General features: G+C 58.3%; 3 protein-coding genes across 3 annotated transcripts; 2 read left to right on the forward strand and 1 right to left on the reverse strand.

Moving 5' to 3' along the window:
• Positions 1–2,487: 2,487 nt before the first annotated feature.
• RETN (resistin) lies at positions 2,488–5,063 on the forward strand (the record flags this gene model as incomplete). The annotated part of the gene is made up of 2 exons (XM_080715051.1): positions 2,488–2,605; positions 4,927–5,063. The coding sequence occupies 2 exons, from the start codon at positions 2,488–2,490 to the stop codon at positions 5,061–5,063; spliced, it is 255 nt and encodes an 84-aa protein (XP_080571177.1).
• An 8,444-nt stretch (positions 5,064–13,507) lies between these two features.
• On the forward strand, positions 13,508–14,074 carry TRAPPC5 (trafficking protein particle complex subunit 5; the record flags this gene model as incomplete). The annotated part of the gene is made up of 1 exon (XM_080715247.1): positions 13,508–14,074. The coding sequence occupies one exon, from the start codon at positions 13,508–13,510 to the stop codon at positions 14,072–14,074; it is 567 nt and encodes a 188-aa protein (XP_080571373.1).
• An 8,524-nt stretch (positions 14,075–22,598) lies between these two features.
• Positions 22,599–26,202, reverse strand: CLEC4G (C-type lectin domain family 4 member G; the record flags this gene model as incomplete). The annotated part of the gene is made up of 9 exons (XM_080715454.1): positions 22,599–22,737; positions 23,227–23,342; positions 23,446–23,594; positions 23,718–23,807; positions 24,905–25,009; positions 25,130–25,192; positions 25,287–25,340; positions 25,577–25,690; positions 26,148–26,202. The coding sequence occupies 9 exons, from the start codon at positions 26,200–26,202 to the stop codon at positions 22,599–22,601; spliced, it is 885 nt and encodes a 294-aa protein (XP_080571580.1).
• Between the last annotated feature and the right edge of the window lie 424 nt (positions 26,203–26,626).

Consider the following 26,626-nt stretch of genomic DNA (forward strand, 5'->3'; position numbering starts at 1 on the left):
GGGGTGTTTCGCCCTCTTCCTCTGCACACGTGGCTTTGGGGAGTTCTCTTTTGTGTCCCGCATGATATTGGTGACAATTACTCATATTCTTTTTTTGTGTGTGTGGCGGGTCTGAGGATGAAACCCAGGGGCATTCGACCTCCGAGCTACACCCCCAGCCCTATGTTTCCTTCTCTATCTTGAAACAGGGTCTCACTGAGTTGCAGAGGGCCTCGCTAAGTAGCTGAGGCTGTCCGCGAACCACGATCCTCCGGTCTCAGCCTCCCGAATGCTGGGATGACACGTGTGCGCCACCATGCCCGGCTCCCTCAGATTCTTACACAGAGCTACGATTCACAGCCTCTTCCTCCCCATCCTATGTAGGGGCTGGGAATGGAGCTGGGTGTGGTGACCTGTCACCTAGAGACCCGGGAGGCTGAGCAGGAGGATCGCAAGTTTAAGGCCAGCTTGGGCAATTACTGAGAATCTGTCTCAAAATAAAAGAAGAAGAAGGATCGGGGCTGCAGCTCAGTGGCAGAGCGCCAGGGCTTCATCTTCAGTATTGCGTGGGTGTGCAGGGATTTTGTTTTTGTTTTCTGTAAAGGGCTCATGTGCTTGGTTTTTGAGCCACAGCCTCTGTCACGACTAGCCAACTTCGTCACTGATGTATGCGTGTGCCACTCATGTATGAGAGCAGCCATGAGCGTATTTTAAAAAGTGGTGTGCACTCTTGTAAGCCCAGCACTTGGGAGGCTGAGATGGGAGGATCACAGGTTCAAGGCCAGTCTCAGCAACTTAGCAAGACCCATTTAAAAAAAAAATAGCCGGGCGTGGTGGCGCATGCTTGTAATCCCCGCGTTTGGGAGGCTGAGACAGGAGGATCGCACAGGTTCGAAGCCAGCCTCAGCAACTTAGTGAGACACTGTTTTCAAATAAAATATAAATAGGTCTTGGAGTATAGCCCAGAGGTAGCAAAGCCCCTGGATTGCATCCCCAGTACCACCAAAAAAAAAAAAAAAAATTAAAGAGACCTGGAGGGATTATCTTGGAGGCAGAATATCCTTGGGTTCAATCCCCAGTACCATACATACATGCACACGTGCGCACATGCGCACACACACACGAAATTAATAAATAAAAAGAAACCAAGCCGGGCATGGTGGCGCATGTTTGTAATCCCAGCATTTGAGACGCTGAGACAGGAGGATCTGGTTCGCAGCCAGCCTCAGCTACTTAGTGAGGCCCCCCGCAACTCAGTGAGACCCTGTTTCAAAATAAAGAAGAGCCGGGCATGGTGGCGCACGCTTACAATCTTCGGAGTACTGAAAAAGGAGGATCACAGGTTTTCGTCCAGCCTCGGCTAGTTGGTGAGCAACCTGTGAAACCCTGTTTCAAAATAAAGAATAAAAAATAGGGCTGGGGCCATAGCTCAGAGGTAGAATGGCCCTGGGTTCCATCCCTCGTACTTAATAAAATAAAATAAAATAAAGCAAGTCAGGCAAGCAAAAAAAAATAATGTGACTGTACTTAATGTCATTGAAAAGTACACTTTAAGGCGGTTCATTGTATACTATGTGCATTTTGTTTATTTATTTCTGTTTTTTGGCACCGGGGATTAAATCCAGGAGCATTCTTCCTCCAAACTATACCCCTGTCTTTATTTTATTTTTGGTACTGGTATTTCACTTTGGAACCCCAACCTTTATTCTTTTTTTTTTTTTTTTTTGGTATTTGGAAACAGGGTCTCACTGTCACCGAGGCCCTGGCTAAGTTGCCAAGGCTGGCCCTCAAGCCTGTGATCCTCCTGCCTCAGCCTCCCTAGCACTGGGATGGCAGGCGTGTGCCATGGCGCCCAGCTATGCTCTGTGTATTTGACGACAACAAAAATCCATCATGTTGTTAACTGACAAAACCAGAGCGACGGCTCTGTCAGTGCATGGTCCCGGCCGGCGTGTCCTGTGGAAGCTTGGATTACAGGGACCCGTGGCGATTTCCGTTCTGCACTCTATTGCGCTAGGCAGCTGGCATGCACGCGGCGCGCGATGCCCGTACCTGGGTTTCCGCCTCCTGTCCCTGCACGCAACCCTCTGCGATGCCGGCGTCTTCATCGGACAGGACGTCCTGACCAGGCCCCGGATTTGGCAAGGGAGGGCTACTGCGGAAAGGGCAGCATCCCCCGCTGGGCCTCCGGAGTCTGCTCTGGGGGCTTCCTCTTGGCCCCGGATGTGGGCAGCGAGGGGCAGGGGCCAAGGGACTTAGCTGTCAAGTCAGGAAGCCGGCGCCCAGATGCCCCGAGGCAGAGAGAGAGAGACTGAGAGCGGGCTCCAGCTGGGTGGCACAGAAATCGGCGCCGGCCAGTCCACGAGGTGAGACCTTTCCTGCCCTGCGGTCCCGGCGGGGGGCTGGGGAGCCAGGCCGGGACTCCATCCCTGCCGCCACGGGGGCCTGGGGTTCTAGGTCCCGGGGCTCAGGGGAGGGGTCTCTCTGTTCCTGTGTAGCAGCTACAAGATGAAGGCTCCCTGTCTCTTCCTCCTCTCCATCCTGGGGCTGCTGGTGCCCAGCAAGTCTCTGTGTACTGTGGATGAAGCCATGAACCAGAAGATTCAGGAGCAGACCAGCTCCCTGGGTGAGGACCCCACACCCAAACCCCCAGGGGCTCAGGCTCTGACCCCAGACACTGACCTGACCCGGCCCAGCCCCAATTTGAACCAGACCTTAACCTCACACCCGCCCCGGCCACATGTTCAACCTGACGGCATCCCGTCCAGCCCCTCCCGAACTCACAGCCCCAAACTCGTCCCGGATCGCTATAACCAAACCTTGCCTCGCTCCAAGAAACCCGCAAACAGAGGCTAGGTCGGGCACCATGGAGCGCGCCTGTGATTCCAGGCCTTGGGAGACTGAGGCAGGAGGATCACAGATTTGAGGCCAGCCTCAGCAATTTAGCAAGACTCTCAGAAGCGTCATGAGACGCTGCTTCAAACTTTTTTTTTTTTTTTTTTTTTTGCGGGTCTGGGGATGGAACCCCCTTCGACCTCCGAGTTACACCCCTGGCCCTATTTTTGATTCCTTATTTTGAAACGGGGTCTCACTGAGTTGCGAAGGGCCTCAGTAAGTAGCTGAGGCTGTCCGCGAACCACGATCCTCCAGTCTCAGCCTCCTGAATGCTGGGATGACAAGTGTGTGAGACCATGCCCGGCTGCTTCAAACTTTAAAAATAACAGGGATCTGGGTATGGTGGCGCGTGCCTGGCATCCCAGTGCTTGGGAGGCTGAGACAGGAGGATCACAGGTTCAAGTACAGCCTCGGCAAGCAATGAGGCTGATGTCAACCTACTGAGACCGTGTTTCAAAATAAAAATAAAATAGGGCTGGGGGTAGAGTTTGGATGTAGACTGCCCTGGGCTCCATCCTCAGTGCCCGCACCAAAGGCAGAGGGTCCTGGAGCTGGCGGCCACTCCTGCTGGGCAGGGACCCAGGACTTCGTGGGTGCGGAGAAGTGCTAACCACTGAGGCGCGCCCCCTTCTGACCCCAGGGAAACGCTTTATTTTTGTACTGGGGTTTGAACCCAGTGGCGTTCTACCTCTCAGCGACACCCCCAGTCCTTTTTGGTTTTTTAAGTCTGAAACGGGGTCTCACTAAATTGCAGAGGTTGGCCTCAAACCTGTGATTCTCCCATCTCAGCCTCCCAAGTCCTGGGATGACAGGTGTGTGCCACCATGCCCATTGCTCTTGTGGGTTGAACTCGGGGGCATTCTACCTCTGAGCTACATCCCCAGTCCTATTTTTAATTTTTATTTTATTTCATTAATTAATTTTGGTTCTTGGAGATGGAACTCAGAGGCATTTTACCTCCAATTTACACCCCCAGGCAAATTGTATTTCTAATTTGGAAACAGAGTCTCTCTCACTAAGTTGCTAGGCTGGCTTTGAACCTGTGATCCTCTTGTCTCAGTCTCCCAAGTACTGGGATTACAAGGGCGTGCCACCACGCCCAGCTCCCAGCCCTATTTTATTCTTTATTTATTGCAATAAGGTCTCACAGCCAGGTGTGGTGGCGCATTTGTCATCCCAGCACTCAGGAGGCTGAGACTGGAGGACTGTGGTTGCTGACAGCCTCAGCTACTTAGTGATACCCTGTCTCAAAATAAAGAATAAATAAATATTTATTAAAAATAAATAGAGTAGCCAGGCATGGTGGCGCACGCTTGTAATCCCAGCTCTTGGGAGGCTGAGACAGGAGGATCGCACGGGTTCGAAGCCAGCCTCAGCTACTGAGTGAGACCCTGTTTCCAAATAAAATATAAATAGGTCTGGGAGTATAGCCCGCAGGTAGAAAGCCTCTGGGTTCCACCCCCAGTACCACAAAAATGAAACAAAAATAAATAGGGCAGGGGGTGTCCCTCGGAGGTAGAATGACCCTGGGTTCCATTCCCAGACCCGGAAAGAAGAAAGAAAGAAAGGAAAGAAAGAAAGAAAGAAAGAAGGAAGGAAGGAAGGAAGGAAGGAAGGAAGGAAGGAAGGAAGGAAGGAAGGGGGTCTCACTAAGCAGTGGAGGGCCACACGAGTTGCCGAGGCTGACCAGAAACGTGCGCCTGGACCTGCCCCCTCTGTGTCGGCCTCCCCGGTGCTGGGGCTACAGGGCAAGCCGGCACAGGGGTCAGCAGGGGAAGGGGCGGCGGGTCACGCCCCTCCGCCATCCCTCCCGCAGTTTCGGAGGCCCTGAAGACCCTGGCCCTGGACTGCACGAGCGTCACCTCCAGGGGCGCGCTGGCCACGTGCTCTGCAGGTGAGCGCACGTCTGTCCTCAGGCCGGGGGTCCGAGCCCACGACCCCGGCCCACCCAGCGCCCCGTCCCGCTCCCTAGGGCCCAGCCCATGCACCCTGCGCACCCCGGGTGGGCTTGCGGGTCGCGCCCCGCCCAGCAGCCCGCCGCCCTCCCCGCAGGCTTCCAGGTCTCCGGCTGCGCGTGCGGCTCGGCCTGCGGCTCCTGGGACGTGCGCGCCGAGGACACCTGCCACTGCCAGTGCGCGGGCATGGACTGGACCGCGGCGCGCTGCTGCCGCCTGCGCGTGGCCGCCTGAGGGCCAGGGGGGAGGGAGGGAGGGCACCCACCCACCCCGCAATAAACCAGGACATGACCTTGACCACGCTGAAGCCGGCCCCTGCTGGTGGGCGGGGCGGGCACCTGCAGGTAGAGATGCTGGCGGGCAGTGGGGACCCGCCTTCTCCCCCCTGCCTGCCCGCCTTGCGCCCTGTCTCCCGCGCCTTCCTCTAGACTCAAGTTCACCTTCAAGACTAGAAGCCAGGGTCACCCTTGGGGACCACCTTAAAGGTCCACCGTGGCAGGAATTGCTGGCACGCTCAGCCCCCCCCCACTCCCACAAAGAGGCTTTATCCAGGGTCCAGGTCCGTCTGGGTAGTGGACAGGACACTGCACGGTCCTGAGCCCCCAAGACCCCCGGGACAGACGCTCAGGTCCTACTTAGTGAGGCCCTTTACAGCTCAGTGAGACCGGTTCAATATAAAGAATTAAAAAGGGGCTGGGGGTGTAGCTTGGAGGTAGAGTGCCCCTGGGTTCCATCCCCAGACCCGCAAAAAAAAATTAAAATATGTAAATTTCAGCGGGGCATGGTGGCGCCCACTTATAATCCCCGCACTTGGGAGGCTGAGATAGGAGGATCGCACAGGTTCAAAGCCAGCCTCAGCTACTTGGTGAGGCTCTCAGCAACTTAGTGAGACCCTGTTTCCAAATAAAGTATAAAATAGGTCTGGGAATGTAGCCTGGAGGTAGAAAGCCCCTGGATTCCATCCCCAGTACCACCAAATAAACAAACAAACAAACAAACAAACCGGGCATGATGGCACAAGCTTCTAATCCCAACATTCAGGAGACATACACAGGAGGATTGCGGTTTGCAGACAGCCTCAGCTACTTAGGCCCTTTGCAACTCAGTGAGACCCTGTTTCAAAATAAAGAATAAAAAATGGGGCTGGGAGTGTAACTTAGAGGTAGGATGCCCCTGGGTTCAATCTCCAGTACTGCAAACAAACAAACAAACAAGGCGCTGGGCCTGGTGTCCATGCCTGTGACTCCCGTGTTCGGGAGCCTGCGACGTGAGGCTCTCTGGCTGCAGGGCAGCCTCAGCCTAGTGAGGCGCTGCTTCCAGACGACAAAATCAGGCGGGCTGGGGTGTGTAGCTCTGAGTAGAATGCTGCTGCTGGGTTCAATCACACACATGCGCGCACACACACACACACACACACACACACACACACACACACCCCAAATAGCAAAAAATAGAGCTAGGGGTATATATCAGTGTAGAATACCTCTGGGAGCCGGGCGTGGTGGCGCACGCTTGTGATCCCAGCATTCGGGAGGCTGAGACCGGAGGATCGCGGTTCGCGGACAGCCTCAGCTGCTTAATGAGGCCCTCTGCAACTCAGTGAGACCCTGCTTCAAAATAAAAAATAATAAGCCAGGCGTGGTGGCGCACGCTTGTCATCCCCGCGCTTGGGAGGCGGAGACAGGAGGATCGCGCAGGTTCGAAGCCAGCCGCGCTGGCGTAAGAGAACCTGTTTCAAAAAATATATAAAATAGGTCTGGGAGTGTAACCCGGAGGTAGAAGGGCTTCCAGAAACCCCAGTACCACCAAAAAAAATAAAAAAATAAAAATAAAAAATAAAAAATAAAAAATAGGGCGGGGGTGTAGCTCGGAGGTCAAATGCCTCTGGGTTCCAAACCCGCAAAAAAAAAAAAGAGCCAGGTGTGGTGCCACAGGCTGATAATCCCAGCATTCGGGAGGCTGAGACAGGAGGATCGCAGGTCAGACACCTCAGCTCCTACTTAGGCCCTTTGCAACTCGGTGAGACCCTGTTTCAATATAAAGAATTTAAAAAGGGCTGGGGGTGCCACTCAGAGGTAGAGTGCCCCTGGGCTCCACCCCCAGACCCACAAAAAAGAAAAGAAACAAGCCCCGCAGCGGGCGCGGCCGGGCCTCCCGCGGCCGGACCTGGCTGCTTCACTCACTTCCGCCCCTCCCTCCATGAGAACGGGGAGAGGCAGAACTTTGGGGTGCGGTGAGCCAAAGAGCGGCCGGGGGCTGGGGGAAGGCCGCGGGAGGCCCTGGGACCCCTGCCTCCATGCCTGGCAGCCTTTACCCAACAGGTGAGACCCCCAGTGGCTTTGCTTCTCCACTGAGAACAAGGCAGGGTGGAGGCTGAGCCTCACCTAGGGAGGCTGGTGGCCTTCTGTCTGCCTCTCAAGTTCACACGTCACTTCCTGCCAAAATTCCCCGTCTCCTGGTCCAGGGGGCTTCCCTTCTCGGACAAACAAGACCTCTGTGCCTCTCTGGGCCAGGGCGGGCAGGTCACGGGTTCCTGCAGAGGACAGGCAGTCTTTCCTTCCTCCTCCTGAACCCGGCCCTCCTCACCCGGCCGGTGTGGGCGCGTGGCGCTCCTGCAGGCCAGGGGCCATGGAGGCTGAGGTCTACATGAACCAGCAGATCGGGATGCAGCTGGCAGCTGTCAAAGACAAGGAGTCAGGCACAGCTCGGCACCCTGAAGGTCAGTGTAACGGTTTGAGATGTTGGCGTGGGTTCTTGTTCTTAGCTAGTTTGGAAAAAATATGGCCAGAACTATACTGTTGCAAGCTTAAGCAATTTCTGTTATTAAAAAGGTAGAGAGAAGGGACAGACCATCAAAGCGTCCAGAGAGGACGCAGTGGAGCGCCTCGAAACGAAGGCACTGAAGTTTTTGAACACAGAGCAGTTTTTATAAGGATTCGTTATCTCCTTCCTCCCATCTGCTTAGCCAATAGTCTTTATCTTCCCTGGCCCAATGCGGGCACAGGCCCACCAGTTATCTCTGAGGCACAAGCCTTCCTTGTTAGATTTATGAGCAAGTTGTGTTACTTGGTTAACAAGGCCAGGAGGAGCCGGGCGTGTAATCCCAGCATTTGGGAGGCTGAGACCGGAGGATTGCAGTTGGCAGACAGCCTCAGCTACTTAGGTTCTTTGCAACTCAGTGAGACCCTGTTTCAAAATAAAGAAAAAAAATAGGGCAGGGGGTGTAGCTCAGAGGTAGATTGCCCCTGGGTACCATCCCCAGACCCACAAAAAAAAAAAAAAAAAAAAAAAAGGCCAGGAGTTACATGGTACTTGCCTGCTCTGGAGAAGGCCTGTTCCATCCATCTGTGTCCTTGGGGAATTTTAGCCTTTTTCTATCTCTATTTGCTACAAGTTACTTATGTTGTAAACTTATCTTTGTGTGTGTGTGTGTGTGGTACTGGGGGTGGAACCCATGGGCTTTCTACCTCTGGGCTATACTCCCAGACCAGTTTTATACTTTATTTGGAAGCCGGGTCTCACTGAGTTGCTGAGAGCCTCACTCAGTAGCTGAGGCTGGCTTCGAACCTGTGTGATCCTCCTGTCTCTGCCTCCCAAGTGCTGGGATTACAAGCGTGCGCCACCACGCCCGGCTGTAACTCTTTTATGTACTTGGTAATTTATATAGGGTTCTCTTAACTTTAAACTACTGTGGGAATTTAGTGTTTAACATTCCATGGTCAGCTGGGCTCACAGCTAACTTTTAGCTGACTGAGGTCAATATTGGCTGCAGCTCTTGGCTGACAGCTGAGAGGTAGAGAAAAGGATTTTTAATTGTTTTGCCTAAGTATGAAAGCTTGTTCTTATTAGCAATTAATACAGCTCGTATTAACCATCAATACAGGCTCAATCCCATCAGTCAGGAGCCTGGGGTGGGCGGGGAGGGCTGGCAGCCGGCTGGAGGGTCCTTGCAGGCTGAGATGCGTGCTTACCTGCGTGTGTGCTTACCTGAGTGTGCCAGCGGCACAAGCCCTCACACACACCCGCTCGGCTTAATCTTTAAGCAGCAGGTGCAGGTGACCCCGACTACGAGAACATGACCTTGACCTTCAGGAACCGGGACCGGCCACAGGGTAGACGTCCCGAGCCCCCGGGTCCAGGTGAGGGACGCCTGCAGCCCATGAGCCGCAGCTGGGGTAGCGGCTCGCGAGAGGACGCTTCGGGGAGAAGGCGCTGTCCGCGAAGTGCGTGGTGGCCCAGAAGGGAGCAGGGCCCGTCGCGGGGACGCCGGGGTGGCGCTGTTGACTGGGCCGGTGTCACCCGGGAGAGTGGCTGAGTAGCAAGGTGGTCAGGAAGGGCAGAGCTGATAGGGATGTGGTCACTCTGGGTGGCGATGTCGGCGGGCGTCAGTGGCAGCGTGGGCGACAGTGAGGGGGTCTGTGTCGCGATAGGACTAGACGTGATTGCTGATGGTGCTGGCAAGGGCCAGTGTGGTGGCGGCGACCGTGGATGGCCACCTGACCTGCCTCTCTGCTCAGGCCCAGCACAGCCTCGGCCACTGGCGGACGGCGTCCAGGTCCCCCCTTGGCTGCGCACAGCCATCACGAGCCTGTACGCCCTCCTCGCGTTGGCCTTCCTCTTCTGCATCATCCTCTGCATCTTGGTCCTGTTGAAGAGTGAGTGTGTGTCCTCAAGGCGGGGGAAGCCTGGTCCTCTCCCACCCCTGCCCCGCCCCGGCCCCTCCCGGGACGGCAAGACCAGGGAGCTCTGCCCTCTCTCCCAGACTCTGAGATGTCCAGACAGATGTGGAGCTTGAGGGAGGAGCTTTTGAATGGTGAGCAGAGGTCGGGGGGACCCACGGGGTGGCGTGGCGGCAGGGCCAGGAGGGGTGGCCACCTAGAACGCCCCAATCCACTACTTCAGCCACGCAGTTGGCCCAGGAGTGCCAGGAGGAGCAGAGGAGGGGCTGGAGCAGCATCCGGTCGAGCATCCAGGACGCCGTCAGCGGGATCAGCGAGGTCAAGAACAGGGTCCTGGAAGGGAACCAGAAACTGAGGACGGTGCCCGCAGGTGCCCTGCAAGGCCCGCCCTTCCTCCCTTGGGTGACTGTATTTCAATGCCCAGCAGTAGACTGGGTGCTGGGGATTCGGGGAAAAGATGGCGGTTCTGCCCTCCCAAAGCCTGGGATTTGAAGAGGCCCTGGGCCAGAGGGGTTTCAACACTGCAGGGCCCCTCAGTGTTGGCAAAGATTCTTGTGCTTCAGGCTGCAGGCAGAGAAGGGGGGCTCTGTCTGACGCCCCACCCCGTTCACCTGTCTTTCCCCCTCCCGCCAGACATCACCCTGATCAGTAAAAATATACAAAAAATTCTTGGGATTCTGGAGACCAAGATGAACGCACCAAGTAAGCCAGGACCCGGGGAGGCGGAGAAGGTGTGATCCGGCCTGGCCTGGCCTGGCTGACCTGGGCTGTCTTCCTTTCCCCAGAGTCCACAGTTCAATAAATGGAACCACTCTGCCACGGCCTGGACGGGTCGCATCCACCAGTGAAGAAGGGAACAGGAGCCCCCCAACCAAGTAGTAACCGGCTCGTTCACACACCGAAGACTGCCTGCCAGGGTGAATGGGTGTTGCAGAGTTGTGTTCCTGTGTGTGTGTGTGTGTGTGTGTGTGTGTGTGTGTTCAAGAATAATCATTTTAGAGCAGGGTGTGGTGGCACGCTTGTCATCCCAGCATTTGGGAGGCTGAGACAGGAGGATCGCGGTTTCCAGCCAGACTAGCTACTTAGTGAGGCCCTCCGCAACTCAGTGAGACCCTGTTTCAAAATAAAGAATTTTTAAAAATCGGACTGGAGGTGTAGCTCGGAGGTAGACTGCCCCTGGGTTCCATCTCCAGTACCGAAAAAAAAAAAGAAAAAAGAAAATACTTAAGTGTACTTGGATCCAAGGTTACATAGGAGCCCCTGAGCACGTGCCCACGGACGTCACCGTGTGTGTCGGTAAGTGTACCCGTGCCATGGAGTACACACGCCCGAATGCACTGCCGCCCAGGACTCCTAGATAGATGGCCTTGAGACACGGGAACACGCGTCCAGGGGCCCCTGGGACAAGACACGCGCGCCCATGAACAGGTGGCCGCACCTGCACCTGCTCCCGGGCCCGCCGGGCGGGGTGCACGCGCGCCCCCCAGCGGCCGCTCCCGGCGCCGCCCCGCCCGCCCGCCCGCGCAGCGCGCATGCGCACGCGCGTCCCTTACGGCGCCGTAAAGCAGCGCGGCCGAGCCGACAGCCCGAGCTCCGGGGACGCGTCGCCCTCGTCGTCTCCGCGACCCCCGCCCGCGGGCCTGTGAGTCCTGAGCGCCGGGGTCCGCGTCCCGGACCCGCCCGCCCTGGCCTGCCCCGGGGGCGGGGGTCTCGGGGTCTCGCACCCGGCCCCGTGGCGCGCTCTGGGCCTCCCGCAGAGCTCTTGGGGCCACCTCGGCCTCCCCTAGAGCCCGCGGTCCTCTGGCCCGGCCATGCTCGGTGGGGCGAGGCCTCTGTCCCCCAGCGACCCCAGGGCGGCACGTTCACCCCAAGGTGGACGAGGCTGGCGGGAGAGGAGGCGCCGCGCGTTCCCTCGGATTCCCCAGCAGCAGCCCTCCTTCCACCACCCAGCCACCTTCCTAGGGAGCCTGGGGATGGGGCTCCCGACACCTTCCCTGAGACCCCGCCTCGCGCCGCAAATCCAAGCTGCCCAAGGGTGCGGGCCGGGGTCCCCGCGCCCCTGGACTGACCCGGAGGTCGCCCTGAGCCCTCCAGGCCCCTGGCCTCGACGCCCCAGGCCTTCCCTCCCCGTCCTTCCTGCTCTCCTCTGGGTGGACTGAGACGTGTCCAAACGGGGGCGCTAGGCTGATGGCGAGGTGGGGTGGGGGTCCTGCCCCCCATATCCCCCTGACCTGGTCCCCTGACATGGCTGATGGCGGAGGTGGGATGGGGGTCCCGGGACGCCTGGGCTGGCCCTCTGTATTCCCCTGACCCGCTCCCCTGGCGTGGCTGATGCTGGAGGTGGGGTGGGGGTCCCAGGACGCCTGGGCTCGCCAGGCCCCTCCGCATCCCCCTGACCTGGTCCCCTGACATGGCTGATGGCGGAGGTGGGGTGGGGGCCCTGCCCCCCACATCCCCCTGACCTGGTTCCCTGACATGGCTGATGGCGGAGGTGGGGTGGGGGTCCTGCCCCCACATCCCCCTGACCTGGTTCCCTGACATGGCTGATGGTGGAGGTGGGGTGGGGGTCCTGGGATGCCTGGGCTGGCTCTCTGCATCCCCCTGACCCGGTTCCCTGGCATGGCGAGGTGGGGTGGGGGTCACGGGACGCCTGGGCTGGCTCTCTGCATCCCCCTGACCCGGTCCCCTGGCATGGCGAGGCGGGGTGGGGGTCCCGGGACACCTGGGCCGGCTCTCTGCATCCCCCTGACCCGGTCCCCTGGCATGGCGAGGTGGGGTGGGGGTCCCGGGACGCCTGGGCTGGCTCTCTGCATCCCCCTGACCCGGTCCCCTGGCGTGGCTGGTGGCAAGGCGGGGCGGGGGTCCCGGGACACCTGGGCTGGCTCTCTGCATCCCCCTGACCCGGTACCCTGGCATGGCGAGGCAGGGTGGGGGTCCCGGGACACCTGGGCCGGCTCTCTGCATCCCCCTGACCCGGTCCCCTGGCATGGCGAGGTGGGGTGGGGGTCCCGGGACGCCTGGGCTGGCTCTCTGCATCCCCCTGACCCGGTCCCCTGGCATGGCGAGGTGGGGCGGGGGTCCCAGGACACCTGGGCTGGCTCTCTGCATCCCCCTGACCCGGTCCCCTGGCGTGGCTGGTGGCGAGGTGGGGTGGGGGTCCCGGGACGCCTGGGCTGGCTCTCTGCATCCCCCTGACCCGGTCCCCTGGCATGGCGAGGCAGGGCGGGGGTCCCGGGACGCCTGGGCTGGCTCTCTGCATCCCCCTGACCCGGTCCCCTGGCATGGCGAGGCGGGGTGGGGGTCCCGGGACGCCTGGGCTGGCTCTCTGCATCCCCCTGACCCGGTACCCTGGCATGGCGAGGCGGGGCGGGGGTCCCGGGACACCTGGGCTGGCTCTCTGCATCCCCCTGACCCGGTCCCCTGGCGTGGCTGGTGGCGAGGCAGGGCGGGGGTCCCGGGACGCCTGGGCTGGCTCTCTGCACCCCCCTGACCCGGTTCCGTGGCATGGCGAGGCGGGGCGGGGGTCCTGCCCCCACATCCCCCTGACCCGGTCCCCTGGCGTGGCTGATGGTGGAGGTGGGGTGGGGGTCCTGGGACGCCTGGGCTGGCTCTCTGCACCCCCCTGACCCGGTCCCCTGACATGGCGAGGCGGGGCGGGGGTCCCGGACGCCTGGGCTGGCTCTCTGCACCCCCCTGACCCGGTCCCCTGGCGTGGCGAGGCGGGGCGGGGGTCCCGGGACGCCTGGGCCGGCTCTCTGCATCCCCCTGACCCGGTCCCCTGGCGTGGCGAGGCGGGGCGGGGGTCCCGGGACGCCTGGGCTGGCTCTCTGCACCCCCCTGACCCGGTCCCCTGACATGGCGAGGCAGGGCGGGGCGGGGGTCCCGGGACGCCTGGGCCGGCTCTCTGCACCCCCCTGACCCGGTCCCCTGGCGTGGCGAGGCGGGGCGGGGTCCTGCCCCGCACCCCGCTGACCCGCCCTGTCCCCGCAGGCCGGCGGCATGGAGGCGCGCTTCACGCGGGGGAAGTCGGCGCTGCTGGAGCGCGCGCTGGCGCGGCCGCGCACCGAGGTGAGCCTGAGCGCCTTCGCGCTGCTCTTCTCCGAGCTGGTGCAGCACTGCCAGAGCCGCGTGTTCTCGGTGGCCGAGCTGCAGGCGCGCCTGGCCGCGCTGGGCCGCCAGGTGGGCGCGCGCGTGCTGGACGCGCTGGTGGCGCGCGAGAAGGGCGCGCGGCGCGAGACCAAGGTGCTGGGCGCGCTGCTGTTCGTCAAGGGCGCCCTGTGGAAGGCGCTGTTCGGCAAGGAGGCCGACAAGCTGGAGCAGGCCAACGACGACGCGCGCACCTTCTACATCATCGAGCGCGAGCCGCTCATCAACACCTACATCTCGGTGCCCAAGGAGAACAGCACGCTCAACTGCGCCAGCTTCACGGCGGGCGTGGTGGAGGCCGTGCTCTCGCACAGCGGCTTCCCCGCCAAGGTCACGGCGCACTGGCACAAGGGCACCACGCTCATGATCAAGTTCGACGAGGCCGTCATCGCCCGGGACCGGGCCCTGGAGGGCCGCTGAGCCCAGATAAAGGATGCCAGCGCCAGCTCCCGAGCGTGTCTCGTGTCTTGTGTGGGGGCCAGGACACTCGCTGGACACCTGGACCCCGTCCGGCCCCAGGCTGGGCAGGGGTGCCAGAGCTCCGCGCGTGATGATAGGTGGGAGAGCCGGGTGTGCTGGCGCAGGCTGGTGATCCCAGGATTGGGAGGCCAGGCAGGAGGGTCAAAATTTAAGGTCAGCTTTAGCAATGAGTGAGGTAGAACACCTCTGGGTTAAATTCCCAGCACACACACACACACACACACACACACACACACACACATAAAGTTAATTTTTGTTCTTGTTGGTACTAGGGATTGAACACAGAGATGTTCTACCTCTGAGCTACATCCCCAGCCCTGTTTTCCTCCTCTCTCTCTCTCTCTTTCTCCTTTTTGTGGTACTAGGGGATTGAGCCCAGGGGCATTCTATTGAGCTACACCCCCAGCCCTATTTTTATTTTTTATTTTGAAACAGGGTCTCATTGAGTTACAAAGGGCCTCACTAAGTAGTAGCTGAGGCTGTACAAAAACCGCGATCCTCCTGTCTCAGCCTCCCGTGTAGTGTGATTACAAGCACGTGCCATTACACCTGGCCCAGCTCTTAATTTTTTCTTTTGAAGCAGGGTCTTGCTAAGTTGCCGAGGCTGGCCTTGATACTGTAATCCTTCCATCTCAGAGTCCTAGGCACTGAGGTTACAGCTTATGTCTGAATCGTTCCAGATTTAGTGTTTGTTGCTGAAGCGAGCTTTCTTTTTTCAGTACTGGGGATGGAACCCAGGGGCGTTCGACTCCCGAGCTATACCCCCAGCCCTATTTTTTATTTTTTTATTTTTTATTTTTGTTTGTTTGTTTTTTTGGTGGTGCTGGGGTTCCTGGAAGCCCTTCAACCTCCGGGCTACACTCCCAGACCTATTTTATATTTTTATTTGGAAACAGGGTCTCCTAAGCCAGCGACACGGCTGGCTTCGAACCTGCGTGATCCTCCTGTCTCCGCCTCCCAAGCGCGGGGATGACAAGCGTGCCCACCACGCCCGGCTCTATTTTTTATTTATTTTGAAACCGGGTCTCACTAAGTTGCAGAGCCCTCACTAAGTAGCTGAGGCTGTCCGCGAACCACGATCCCCTGATCCCAGCCTCCCAAATGCTGGGATGACAAGTGTGCACCACCACCCCCGCCTTATTTATTTTGAAACAGGGTCTCACTGAGTTGCAGAGGGTCTCAGTAAGTAGTAGCTGAGGCTGGCCTCAACTGCGATCCTCCTGTATCAGCCTCACTTGCTGGGATTACCAGTGTGCGCCAGCACACCTGGCTTTGAAGCAAGCTTCTTGATTTGCTGTTTAGGGCGCCCTCTGCCTTCCTCGTGGCCCAGGGACCTGGGCCGGTCAGAGAGCAGAGTCTAAGCCCAGCAAGAGGTGTTGGGCAGGGTGGGCTTCATCACATCAGGGAAGGGATTCGTCAGCAGGAGAAATGAAATCTTTGAGCAGCTGCTGTCAGACACGGGGCCTCAGAGTGTGGGGACAAAGGGGTCTGGGAGAGGGCTCGGGCAGGTGACCGCGTGCATCTGGAAGGAGGGGGCTGAGTCGGAGAGGCCAGCAGGTGCGTAGGTCTGGGTGCACGCTGGGGGTCAGCACAGAGGAAGGCAGAGGCCGGGAAGGGAGGGAGGAGGTGGGGGCACGTAGGAGGCTTGGGGTTGAGTGACCTCAGGCAGGTCTTGGGGACCGAGTGAGAGGTGTCGACCTTCAGAGAAGGGGTCATACAGGGACCCTGCAGGACTTTGGCTTTTTCTGAGCTGGAAGGAAACTGGGAAGCTTGGTGGGCAGCAGCGCGTGCCTGTGGTCCCTGCTGAGGAGACTGAGCAGGAGTCGGGGGCCAGCCTGGGGACTTGGGAGGCACCATCTCCAAGATAAAATAGTGGAGCAGACTGCGGGGGGCTGAGGCGGGCGGGAGGCGCAGCCGCAGGGTGAGAAGCTAGCGGCCCTGAACCCTGGGCGCAGCACCCAGGAGCTTTCTTTGGGGCCTGGCGGCTCCTCGAGGGGAAGCCGACCATCGCAGGCCCATGGTGCCTAAGCAGAGCCAAGGAGACCGAGGCCACCCTGGGGACCTGCGCAGCCTCCCGGGGCCTCTGGGGTGCACCCCGCCCAGCTGTTGAGGGTCCACCTTGAGCCGGCTGGACCTCCAGACCCTGAAGGGGCCGGCATCTGGTCACAGCTCCAGCCGGTCAGCGCCTACTGAGCGCCTTCTGTACACCAGGCCTTCCCCAGCACCTGCTTGTGCTGACCTATGCCTCGCAGCCCTGCGGTGGAACCTGACGGGCTAAACTGCCTTCCCTACAGTACCCGGGGTGTCCACTAGACTCTAGGGTCTGCATACCCAGGCCCCACCTAGGGTATATTCCTGATGACGAGGGGGCAGAGAAGGCACAGATTCCATAGCCGCTGCTCCTGATTCTGGTTGGGTTTTTTTGTACTGGGAATTGAAGCCAAGGACATTCTACCCCTGAGCGACATCCATCCCTGTTCCTATTTTCTTTCTTTTTTTTTAGTACTGGGGATTGAACTCAGAGGCATTCTACCTCCAAGTTATACCCCAGCCCCATTTTTATTTCTTATTTGGAAGCAGCAGGGGCTTGCTAGGTTGCTGAGAGCCTCACAGAATTGCCCAGGCTGGCTCCGAACAGGCAATCCTGTCTCAGCCTGCCAAGTACTAGGGCTGGAGCCACGCTCGGCTCCCATCTTTTTTTTGTGTGTGTGTGTGGTACTGGGGATGGAACCCAGAGGCATTCTACCTCCAGGCTAAACCCCAGCAGTTTTATTTCTTACTTGGAAACAGGGCCTCACTAAGTTGCCCAGGCTGGCTTCAAACCTGCCATCCTCCCGTCTCGGCCTCCGGAGTAGTTAGATTACAAGTGTGCGCCACCACACCCGGCCCTGTCTCAAGCACAGGCTTGTAATTCCAGTACTTCTGAAACAGGAGGATGGCAGGTTTGAGGACAGCCTCAGCAACTAGTGAGACTCTCATCAACCTCGTGAGACCCTGTTTCAAAATAGCTTGGAGGTAGCCGGGCGTGGTGGGCACGCTTGTAATCCCCGCGCTTGGGAGGCAGAGACAGGAGGATCGCGCAGGTTCGAAGCCAGCCGCGCGCGCTGGCTTAGGAGACCCTGTTTCCAAATAAAAAATATAAAAATAGGTCTGGGAGTGTAACCCGGAGGTAGAAGGGCTTCCAGGAACCCCAGTACTACAAAAAAAAAAAAAAATAGCTTGGATTGGGAGGCTGAGACAGGAGGATCACACAGGTTCGAAGCTAGCCTCAGCAACTTAGTGAGATGCTGCTTCCAAAAGATATATAAATAGGTCTGGGAGTATAGCCCAGAGGTAGAAAGCCTCTGGGTTCCACCCCCAGGACCACACACACACACACACACAAAAAGAAGTAACCTAGGCTGGGCGTGACAGTGGTGTCTTCCACACAGCTAAGGGCTCTAGGAGGGCGGGGCTTTGATTCTCTGTGCCACCTATGGACACCGGGTGTTGGGCACAGAGAGCTCCAGCAACTTGTTCAAGGTCACACCGCGCATCCTGGTACCTGCAGCCCTAACCACCGCACGCCCCAGAGACCTGACCTAGGGCCTGCCGACCCCAGGAGGCCTCACGGTGTGGTTTGGAGGGAGGCAGGCCGTGTGGCCCGAGGGGCGTCACCTGGCCCCCAGCAGTGGCTGGGGTGTGGGCAGCGAGTTGGGAGAGGCTCAGGAGACATCTGAGTGGACAGTTGGCTGTCCCTCTCTTCTTTTGTGGTACTGGGGGTGGAACCCAGGGGCAACCACCCAGCTACACACCCAGCCCTATTTGTTTATTTATGTATGTATTTATTTGTTTATTTTTCTTTTTTGCAGCACTGGGGATGAAACCCAGGGACATTCTACCTCTGAGCTACACCCTCAGCCCTATTTTTTTTTTTTTTTTTTTTTTTTTTTTGGTGGTACTGGGGATGGAACCCAGGGGCTTTCCTACCTCCGGGCTATACTTCCAGCCCTATTTTTATATTTTATTTGGAAACAGGGTCTCACTAAGTTGCTGAGAGCCTCACTAAGTAGCTGAGGCTGGCTTTGAACCTGTGTGATCCTCCTGTCTCAGCCTCCCAAATGCTGGGATGACAAGCGTGCGCCACCACGCCCGGCTTATTTTATCTTTTATCTCCTTCTCCTTCTTCTCCTCTTCCTTCTTCTTTTGGTATTGTAGGTAGCCCAGGACGGGCATTCTACCTTCAAGATCATATATATATAAATTTTTTTTAGACAGGGTCTTGCTAAGCTGCTGAGGCTGGCCTTGAATCGCCATCTTCCCGTCTCAGCCTCCCACTTACTGGGATTGCAGGTGCGTTCCATCATGCCCGGCACAACTCTGGACTATCTTTTGGCATCTGCCAAATCCATCCCTTCGGTCCATTTCATCCCGTGATGGGCGGGACCCAGGAGGGGAGAGGAGCCCCTGTGGACGGGCTGCCGTGCTGGAGGGAGGGTGGCCTGTCTGCTGGCAGAGCTCCCCAGGGCTCCCATGCCTTGGCTTCCTGGGAGAAGCCCTCGGGAGCCAGGGCTTTCCTGGGACCAGGAGGAGGGAGATGGGAGACTGGAAAGGTCTCAAGGCCTCTACTTGGGAACTGGGGTGAGGGCGAGAGCTGTGCTACCAGGAAAGGCTGGCTGGGCTCCGTGGCTCTGACTCACCGCGGAGCCCTGGTGGCCGCAGTCACTCTGAGGGCCGTGGGGAGACAATGAAATACAGCTGGGGGTGTAGCCTGGAGGTAGAATGCCCCGGGTTCATCCCCAGACCTTTGTAGAGTTTTTATTTTGAAGCAAGGCCTCACCAAGTTGCCGAAGCCATCCTTGAGCCTGTGGCTCCCCCATCTTGGCCTCCTGAGTCCTGGGGCGCCCGCTAGCAGCCGCCCTCCTCTGCCCCCACGTGGCTCCTGCCACCTCCCTTGGGGCCGTAATTCCAATTACCAGGATCCTTGGGAACCCTGCTTCCCGGACCCCCACTTCTCGTTGCAGTAAAACAATACATGCGGCAAGAAGGCCTCTGCCAGGCTCCAGGACCACGAGCCAGACCACCCGCTATTGTTTATGTGCGGAACTAGGGATTGGACCCAAGATCACTCGACCCCCGAGCTCCATTTCTAGCCTTTTTTATTTTTATTTTATTTTATTGTATTTTGCGGGTCTGGGGATGGAACCCAGGGGCATTCGACCTCTGAGCTACATCCCCAGCCCTATTTTTTATTCTTTATTTTGAAACAGGGTCTCACTAAGTTGCAGAGGGCCTCGCTAAGTAGCTGAGGCTGGCTGCGAGCCTTATTTTTTATTTTGAAACAAGTTCTTGCTAAGTTGCTGAGGGCCTCGAACCTGTCACCCTCCTGTCTCAGCCTCACAAGTGCTGGGATTGCAGGCATGTGCCACCACGCCTGGCATCTTCTATTCTCTAAAATGACCCAGTCTCAGGTGTTTTAGCGACAGAAAACTAACCAACACCAGGCAAATATTTGTACCAGAATATTCACCACAGCGCAATTAAGAGTAAGTCATAGCCGGGCGTGGTGGCGCACGCTTGTCATCCCAGCATTCGGGAGGCTGAGACCTGGAGGATCACGGTTCGCGGACAGCCTCAGCTACTTAGCGAGGCCCTCCGCAATTCAGTGAGACCCGGTTTCAAAATAAAGAATAAAAGCCGGGCGTGGTGGCGCACGCTTGTAATCCCCGCGCTTGGGAGGCAGAGACAGGAGGATCGCGCAGGTTCGAAGCCAGCCGCGCGCGCTGGCTTAGGAGACCCTGTTTCCAAGTAAAAATGTAAAAATAGGTCTGGGAGTGTAGCCCAGAGGTAGAAGGGCTTCCAGGAACCCCAGTACCACCAAAAAAAAAAAAAAGAATAAAAAATAGGGCAGGGGGTGTAGCTCGGAGGTCAAATGCCTCTGGGTTCCATCCCCAGACCCACACACACACAAAAAAAGTAAGTCATATTGGACTTAACCCCAAGATCCATTTAGCAGGCGAACATATAAGTTAATCATGGTCCAGCCAGACAACAGAATATCACTCAGCAATTAAGAAAATAAGCAAACGGTCGATTCACATAACAAGGCGGGTGAATCTCAAGAAGAGCATGCTGAGCCGGGCGTGGTGGCGCACACTTGTCATCCCAGCATTCAGGAGGCTGACACAAGAGGATCTGGGTTCACAGCCAGCCTCAGCTACTTACTGAGGTCCTTTTCAACTCAGTGAGACCCTGAGTTTCAAAATAAAGACTAAAAAATAGAACTGGAGGTGCCGGGCGTGGTGGCGCACGCTTATAATCTCCGCGCTTGGGAGGCTGAGACAGGAGGATCGCACAGGTTCGAAGCCAGCCTCAGCTACGTAGTGAGGCTCTCAGCAACTTAGTGAGACCCTGTTTCCAAATAAAGTATAAAATAGGTCTGGGAGTGTAGCCTGGAGGTAGAAAGCCTCTGGGTTCCACCCCCAGTACCACCAAAAAAAAAAAAAAAAAATAGAACTAGGGGTGTAGCCCGGAGGTAAAAATACCCCTAGGTTCCACCCCCAGCACCGCAAAAAAAAAAAAAAAAAAAAAAAAAAAAAGATCATGCTAATCTGGGCATGGTGACACAAGCTTGTCATCCCAGGACTTGGGAGGCTGAGACAAAAGGATCGCCGTCCACAGCCAACCTCAGCAACTCAGTGAGAGCCTGTTTCAAAAAGAATAAAAGATAGGGCTGGGGTTGTAGCTCGGAGGTAAAATGTCCCTGGGTTTCATCTCCAGCATCCCCTCCCCCAAAAAAAGAACGTGCTTAAAGTATCCAGAGACAAAATACCATGTCCTGCGTGACTGAGTGTGTGCGAGGAATCTCACAAGAGGCCAGTCAAGTCGATGGTGACAGGCGGCAGGTCAGGGCGGCCTTGGGCAGGATCAGGGGTTGAGACTGACTAGCCAGGGCAAGGGGGACTTGAAGGCATGCTGGGGCTCCCAGCAACCTCTAGTTAGATTCGGTTCTGTGTAGAACTCAAAGCTACTGGGTGTTGCTGTCCTTTCTCAGCTGGCTCCGTCTCCACCTGGAATTCTCAGCCCCAAGTCCCCAGGATGGAGCACAGGGTGAATTCACCCCAAAAGCCCCACTATGAAAGCCAGGTCTCGAGCAACTCAACGTCACAGCCAAGCGCCCAACCTTGTCCTCACTGGACCCTCTGCCGGCAACCTCCCAAGCCCGCCTCCACCTGCTGGCACCGCAGAAGGCCATCTTCTCCGGAATGCATTTCCTGACTCCCGCTCCATGGTCACAGAACTGGGTTCCCTGGGCAGAAGGGACCTGCTCACTGAGCCAGGCGGCCCCTCCTCTCCTGCCCCAGCCTGTCCATGGAGACAGGTGACCCAGACGCACACAGCCGCGCTCCCTGCGGTCCTCCATTAAACCCTCATCCACGCCTTCCTTCCTTAAGTCGCTGCTGACGCTGCTCCTGCGCCCAGATGCTGCGCTAAGTAGAGCCCGCTCCTGTGCCTCCCGCACCCGCGGAGCCGAGCCCTGGCCGGGGCTGAGGGGCTCGTGCTGAGGGGAAGATCCTGCCTCCACGTCCCCCCGGCTGCTCAGGTTACCTGCTGGGTGTGGGGGCCCTCGGAGGCCAGGTGGCCATCTACCGAGGCCAGAGCCACTCGTGGGGAGCTGGCCAGGTCTCTGGCTTCCCAGAGCCAGGAGCCTAGATTCATTCCTCCAACATTTATTAATGCTTTCTCTGGCTGCGAAGGCAGCTCTCAGCCTGGGAGAGGAGACCGCAGGAAAAACAAACTCCAGTTTCCTGACTTTGTCTAGGAAGAGAGGCAGCAGGGATTTTGGAGCGGGTGGGGGACAAGTCGGAGAGGAGGGGGTTTTCGAGGCTGGAGTAGAAGGCTGAGCTCAGGGTTGATTAGGGCCTACTTTTTCAGCAGTGGTGGATGAAAAAAGAAAATCTTTATTTTATTTTATTTTATTATTTTGGCCGTACTGGGATGGAACCCGGGGCATTCCATCTCCCAGCTCCGCCCCCAGGTTTATTTTTTATTCCGTATTTTGAAACAGGGTCTCACTAAGCAGCTGATTGCGAACCCGATCCTCCTATCAGACTCCCAAATGCTGGGATCACAAGCGTGCGCCACCACGCCCGGCAAGAGAAAGTCCTTAGCATTAACACCAGGCGTGCATCTGCCAGTCAACACCAGACAGTGGGCGTGGCTATGAGTGTCGGGCGTGGCCAGGAGCAGTGGGTGTGGCCCCAGGTACAGGGCGTGGCCAGCAGCAGTGAGTTGTCACTCCGGGCGTTGGGCGGGACCAGCAGTGGTGGGCGTGGCTCGGGTACCGGGCAAGATCAGCTGCCGTGGGCGTGGCTATGGAGGACTGGGAGGGACCAGCGCCGGTGGGCGTGGTTATGGGCGGTGGGCGGGGCTCAGGTGCTGGGTGAGGTCGGCCGCGGAGGGCGTGGCTGCGGGCTGGGCGGGGTCAGCAGCGGCGTCTCTTCTCGCAGATGCAGCCGTCCAGCTCACTGCTGCAGGGTGCGTCGTTCCACACCCCGGTGTGAAGCATCATGATGCAGTCCTCATTGCCCCCAGAGTCATTGGGCTCTCCCTTGTTCCAGTAGCTGCCGTGGTGAGTAGGGGGTCTGTTTCTGGGAGTCTAGGCTGAGGCTGGACCAAAGGCCCAGCCTTTCTTCCCACGTCTACCCTGGACACCCTGAGTATCTTTTTTCTTTTTCTTCTTTCGGTACTGGGGGTGGAACCCAGGGGCATTCTACCTCCGAGCTACACCCGTAGCGCTATCTTTTATTCTTTATTTTGAAACAGGGTCTCACTGAGTTGCAGAGGGCCTAAGTAGCTGAGGCTGGCCGGGAACCCCACTCCTCCCATCTCAGCCTCCCAAGCACTGGGATTACCAGCGTGCGCCATCACGCCCCGCTGGAGGATGTAACTCTGTGAGGCCCAGAGTTTAACCCTCAGCCTGAGCCTGAGGCCCAGCCTTCCCACCCCTACGAGTCTAGCTCAGGCTACGGAGTCCCTGTCAGACGGCCCCAAGCACTTCTTCAGGGGTCTCTTGTTGTCCTCCCCAGTGTCACCAGGAGCCCATCACTCACCTGAAGCTGAGTGACACCCCATCCACCCACTGGTAGCCCTGAATCTTGCGCTGGCGCCGAACAGCTCTCAGCCCCAGCCAGTAACCGCGGCCACGTGTATTCCGACTGAGGAAGCTCTGGAAGGACGCGGAGGCTTGAACCAACCCCCAGGGCCAGGCCAGGCTGCTGCTCGGGCTATGGCTGCCCACCCCCAAAAACACGCGCGCTCGCGGTGCACACCTGCTCATCCAGGTCCCCGACGATCACCAGGTGCGCGCCCTCGCGTGCGCAGTACTGCTGTGCCGCCTCCCACGTCGACAGCGGCTCCGAGAAGAAGTAACAAGAGCCCTCGAAGGGCAGCCAGGACGGGGGACACTGCTCGCAGGAGCCTGCAGGTGCGAGGTGGTGGTCAGGGCGGCGGGCTGTGCGGGCGGCGCTCCCGGGGACAGCGGGGCCTGGCGGGTATGGGTCCTTCCGCGCCTCCCCGTTTACCCTTCCCCCGTCTAGCTCACTGTTCTGGAACTTGGCCGCCGCCAGCGCCCGGAAGAGCTCTTTTCGGATGTCCTCGCGGTCCCGGCCCGCTTCGGCCAAGCCCTGGGTCACTGCAGGGTTAAGGGAGTTGATAGCTGGGGTTAGGAACGGGAGCAGAGTCACGGCCGGGTAAAGGTCGAGATCTACATCCGAGGTCAGTTCACCATGTCACCATGGGGATGGAGATGAAGAATGACATCCTTAGCGGCAACTTAGCCAGACCGTGGTTTTTTTTTTGCAGGTCATGGAACCCAGGGGCATTCGACCTCCAAGCTACACCCCCTGCCCTATTTTTTTTTTTAATTCTTTATTTTGAAACCAGGTCTCACTGAGTTGCAGAGGGCCTAACTAAGTAGCTGAGGCTGTCTGAGAACCGTGATCCTCCTGTCTCAGCCTCCTGAATGCTGGGATCACAAGCGTGGGCCACCACACCCAGATGAGACCATGTTTTGTTTTTGTTTGTTTGTTTTTTTTTTTTTTTTTTTGGTGGTACTGGGAGTGGAACTAGAGGCTTTCTACCTCCGGGCTATACTCCCAGACCCATTTATATTTTATTTTGGAAACAGGGTCTAAGTTGCTGACAGCCTCACTAAGTAGCTGAGGCTGGCTTCGAACCTGCGTGATCCTCCTGTCTCAGCCTCCCAAGCGCGGGGATTACAAGCGTGAGCCACCACGCCCGGCGTTGAGACCATGTTTTAAAATAGAAAATAGAACAGGACAAGCCAGGCATGGTGGCGCATGCTCGTAATCCCAGCACTTGGGAGGCTGAGACAGGAGGATAGCAGGTTCGAGCCCAGCCTCAGCAACTTAGTGAGACTCTGTTTTGGACTAAAATATAAATTGGAGCCAGGCGTGGTCACGGTGCACACTTATAACCTCAGTACTTGGGAGGCTGAGACAGGAAGATCACAGGGTCAAAGCCACGAGGCTCCCAGCCACCTAATGAGACCCTGTTTCCAGATAAGAAATAAAATCAGGCTGTGGGTGGAGCTTAGAGGTAGAATGCCTCTGGGTTCAATCCTCAGTGCCAAAAATAGAAATAAATAAATAAATACATAAATAAAACGGGCTGGGGGTGTGGCTCCGAGGTGGCCCTGGGTTCAGCCCCAGGCACTGGGCTAGGGCAAGGCAGGGCACAGGGTCCCAGGAGGGGTGGGTCGCCGCTCACCGCGCTGGCCCAGCTCTTTCAGGACACTCTCCTGCTGCAGCACCTTGGCCTGCGTCTCCTTCAGCTCAGCGACCGTGGTCTGCAGCTGCGCCTTAGTCCCAGAGCCTAGGAAAGGCGGGTGGGGTGGAGCAGGACTCCCAAGGTCGCCCCCCCCCCGGGGGGGCCCAGGCAGCCCGCCCGTGTCCTCTGCTGCCCGCCCGTGTCCTCTGCGGGGCCCCAGCTCACAGCAGCTCCTGCAGGCTCCGACCTCCTCATTCAAGGCCCCCAGCGCCGCCATCTGCTTGGAGGCTGGAAACACACCGGCGCGTGCCTCAGGTCACCCGAGGGGCCCACCCTGGGGTCCTCCCAGGTGCCCGGCACCCCCGGCCCGCTCTGCACGCACCGTTGGTGGCCAGGAGTTCCTGGTGGCCCAGCAGCGCCCTGCGATCTGTGGAGGCTGCAGAGAGAAGCCCGTGTTGTGCGGCGGGGCCAGGGCCGGGGCCCCCTCGTCTGGGGCCTCCCAGGACAAGGGTACACATGCATGAGGCCAGGGGAAGAGCGAGGGCTGTGTGCGTAATCCAAAGATGCCCGCACATTCTGGACGAACCCGCTCAGACCCAGGCAGCGGCCGGGGCCCAGCGAGCCCCAGGTTGCGCGGGACACGGGGGACCTCCCCAGGGAGGGGCCACTCACCCTTGGAGAAGAGGATGCTCAGAACGAGCGCCCACAGGACCGTGGCCATCAGGAGAGCCAGGGCCAGGAAGCCGCCCATTTTCTGCTTGTTGGGCGCCCAGCACCCCCAGGGCCCTAGGGTAACACGGGGGCTTCTGAGTCCCGGGAGCAAGCCCTGCACTGCTCTGAGGCTCAGGGAGGTGGGGTGACCTGCCACTGCACAAGCCCTGAGCAGCAGAGCGGGGATCTGAACCCACAGCTGACTCCTGCACCCGGGACCCAAGTCAGCTTTTTTTTTTTTCAGTAGTGGGGATAGAACCCAGGGGCATTCTACCTCCAAGCTTCACCCCCAGCCTTATTTTTTATTCTTTAGTTTGGAACAGGGCCTCACTGAGGTAGTTGCAAAGGGCCTCACTAAGTAGTACTGAGGCTGCTGTCTGTGAACCGTGATCCCCCCCCGTCTCAGCCTCCCAAATGCCGGGATCGAAGCATGGGCGGCCGCACCCGCTGACCCAAGTCGGCTGCCTTTTCCTTCTTTCGTCCTCCTACCAAACCCCAGACTCTAGGACAGAGAGCACCCTGCTACTCGTACCTCTGGGGACGTCCTCGGGCCTGCTGTCCCACTTGCTGTACCCGGCGGTGTCCATGCTTGTTCTGGGCACCCAGCCCTAGGCAGAGATATAAACGTAGCCCCACCCGGCCCTCCCCCTCCCCTTTCCTTCCCATTTTCTAGCCTTGATTGCTGGGGACAGGAACTCAGACATCCACCAGTCGCAGTCCCGCCCGGCTGGGGTGGGCTGGGACGGAGGCAGCCCCAGCCTCCCGGCCTGGCCTCCAGCTACAAAAGCCCGCTTCTCTGCCCAGTTTGGTCACTAGCTCTGTGAGGCCTGCAGCTGGGCTTCCTCCAGAGAGGGACGGGTTATGCGCAGTCAGGTCCCAGCACGGCAGGGTCCCGAGAAGACCCCGCAGGAGGGGCCCCACCACCCGCAGGTGCTCACAGAGGCAGGTTGGGCTCCGGCCTGGAGCAGTGTCAGAGGCGGCCAGCTAAGGATTCTGCTTACCGGCTGGGGT

Source organism: Muscardinus avellanarius (genome assembly GCF_963383645.1).
Source record: "Muscardinus avellanarius genome assembly, chromosome: 18".
NCBI classification, from domain to species: Eukaryota; Metazoa; Chordata; class Mammalia; order Rodentia; family Gliridae; genus Muscardinus; species Muscardinus avellanarius.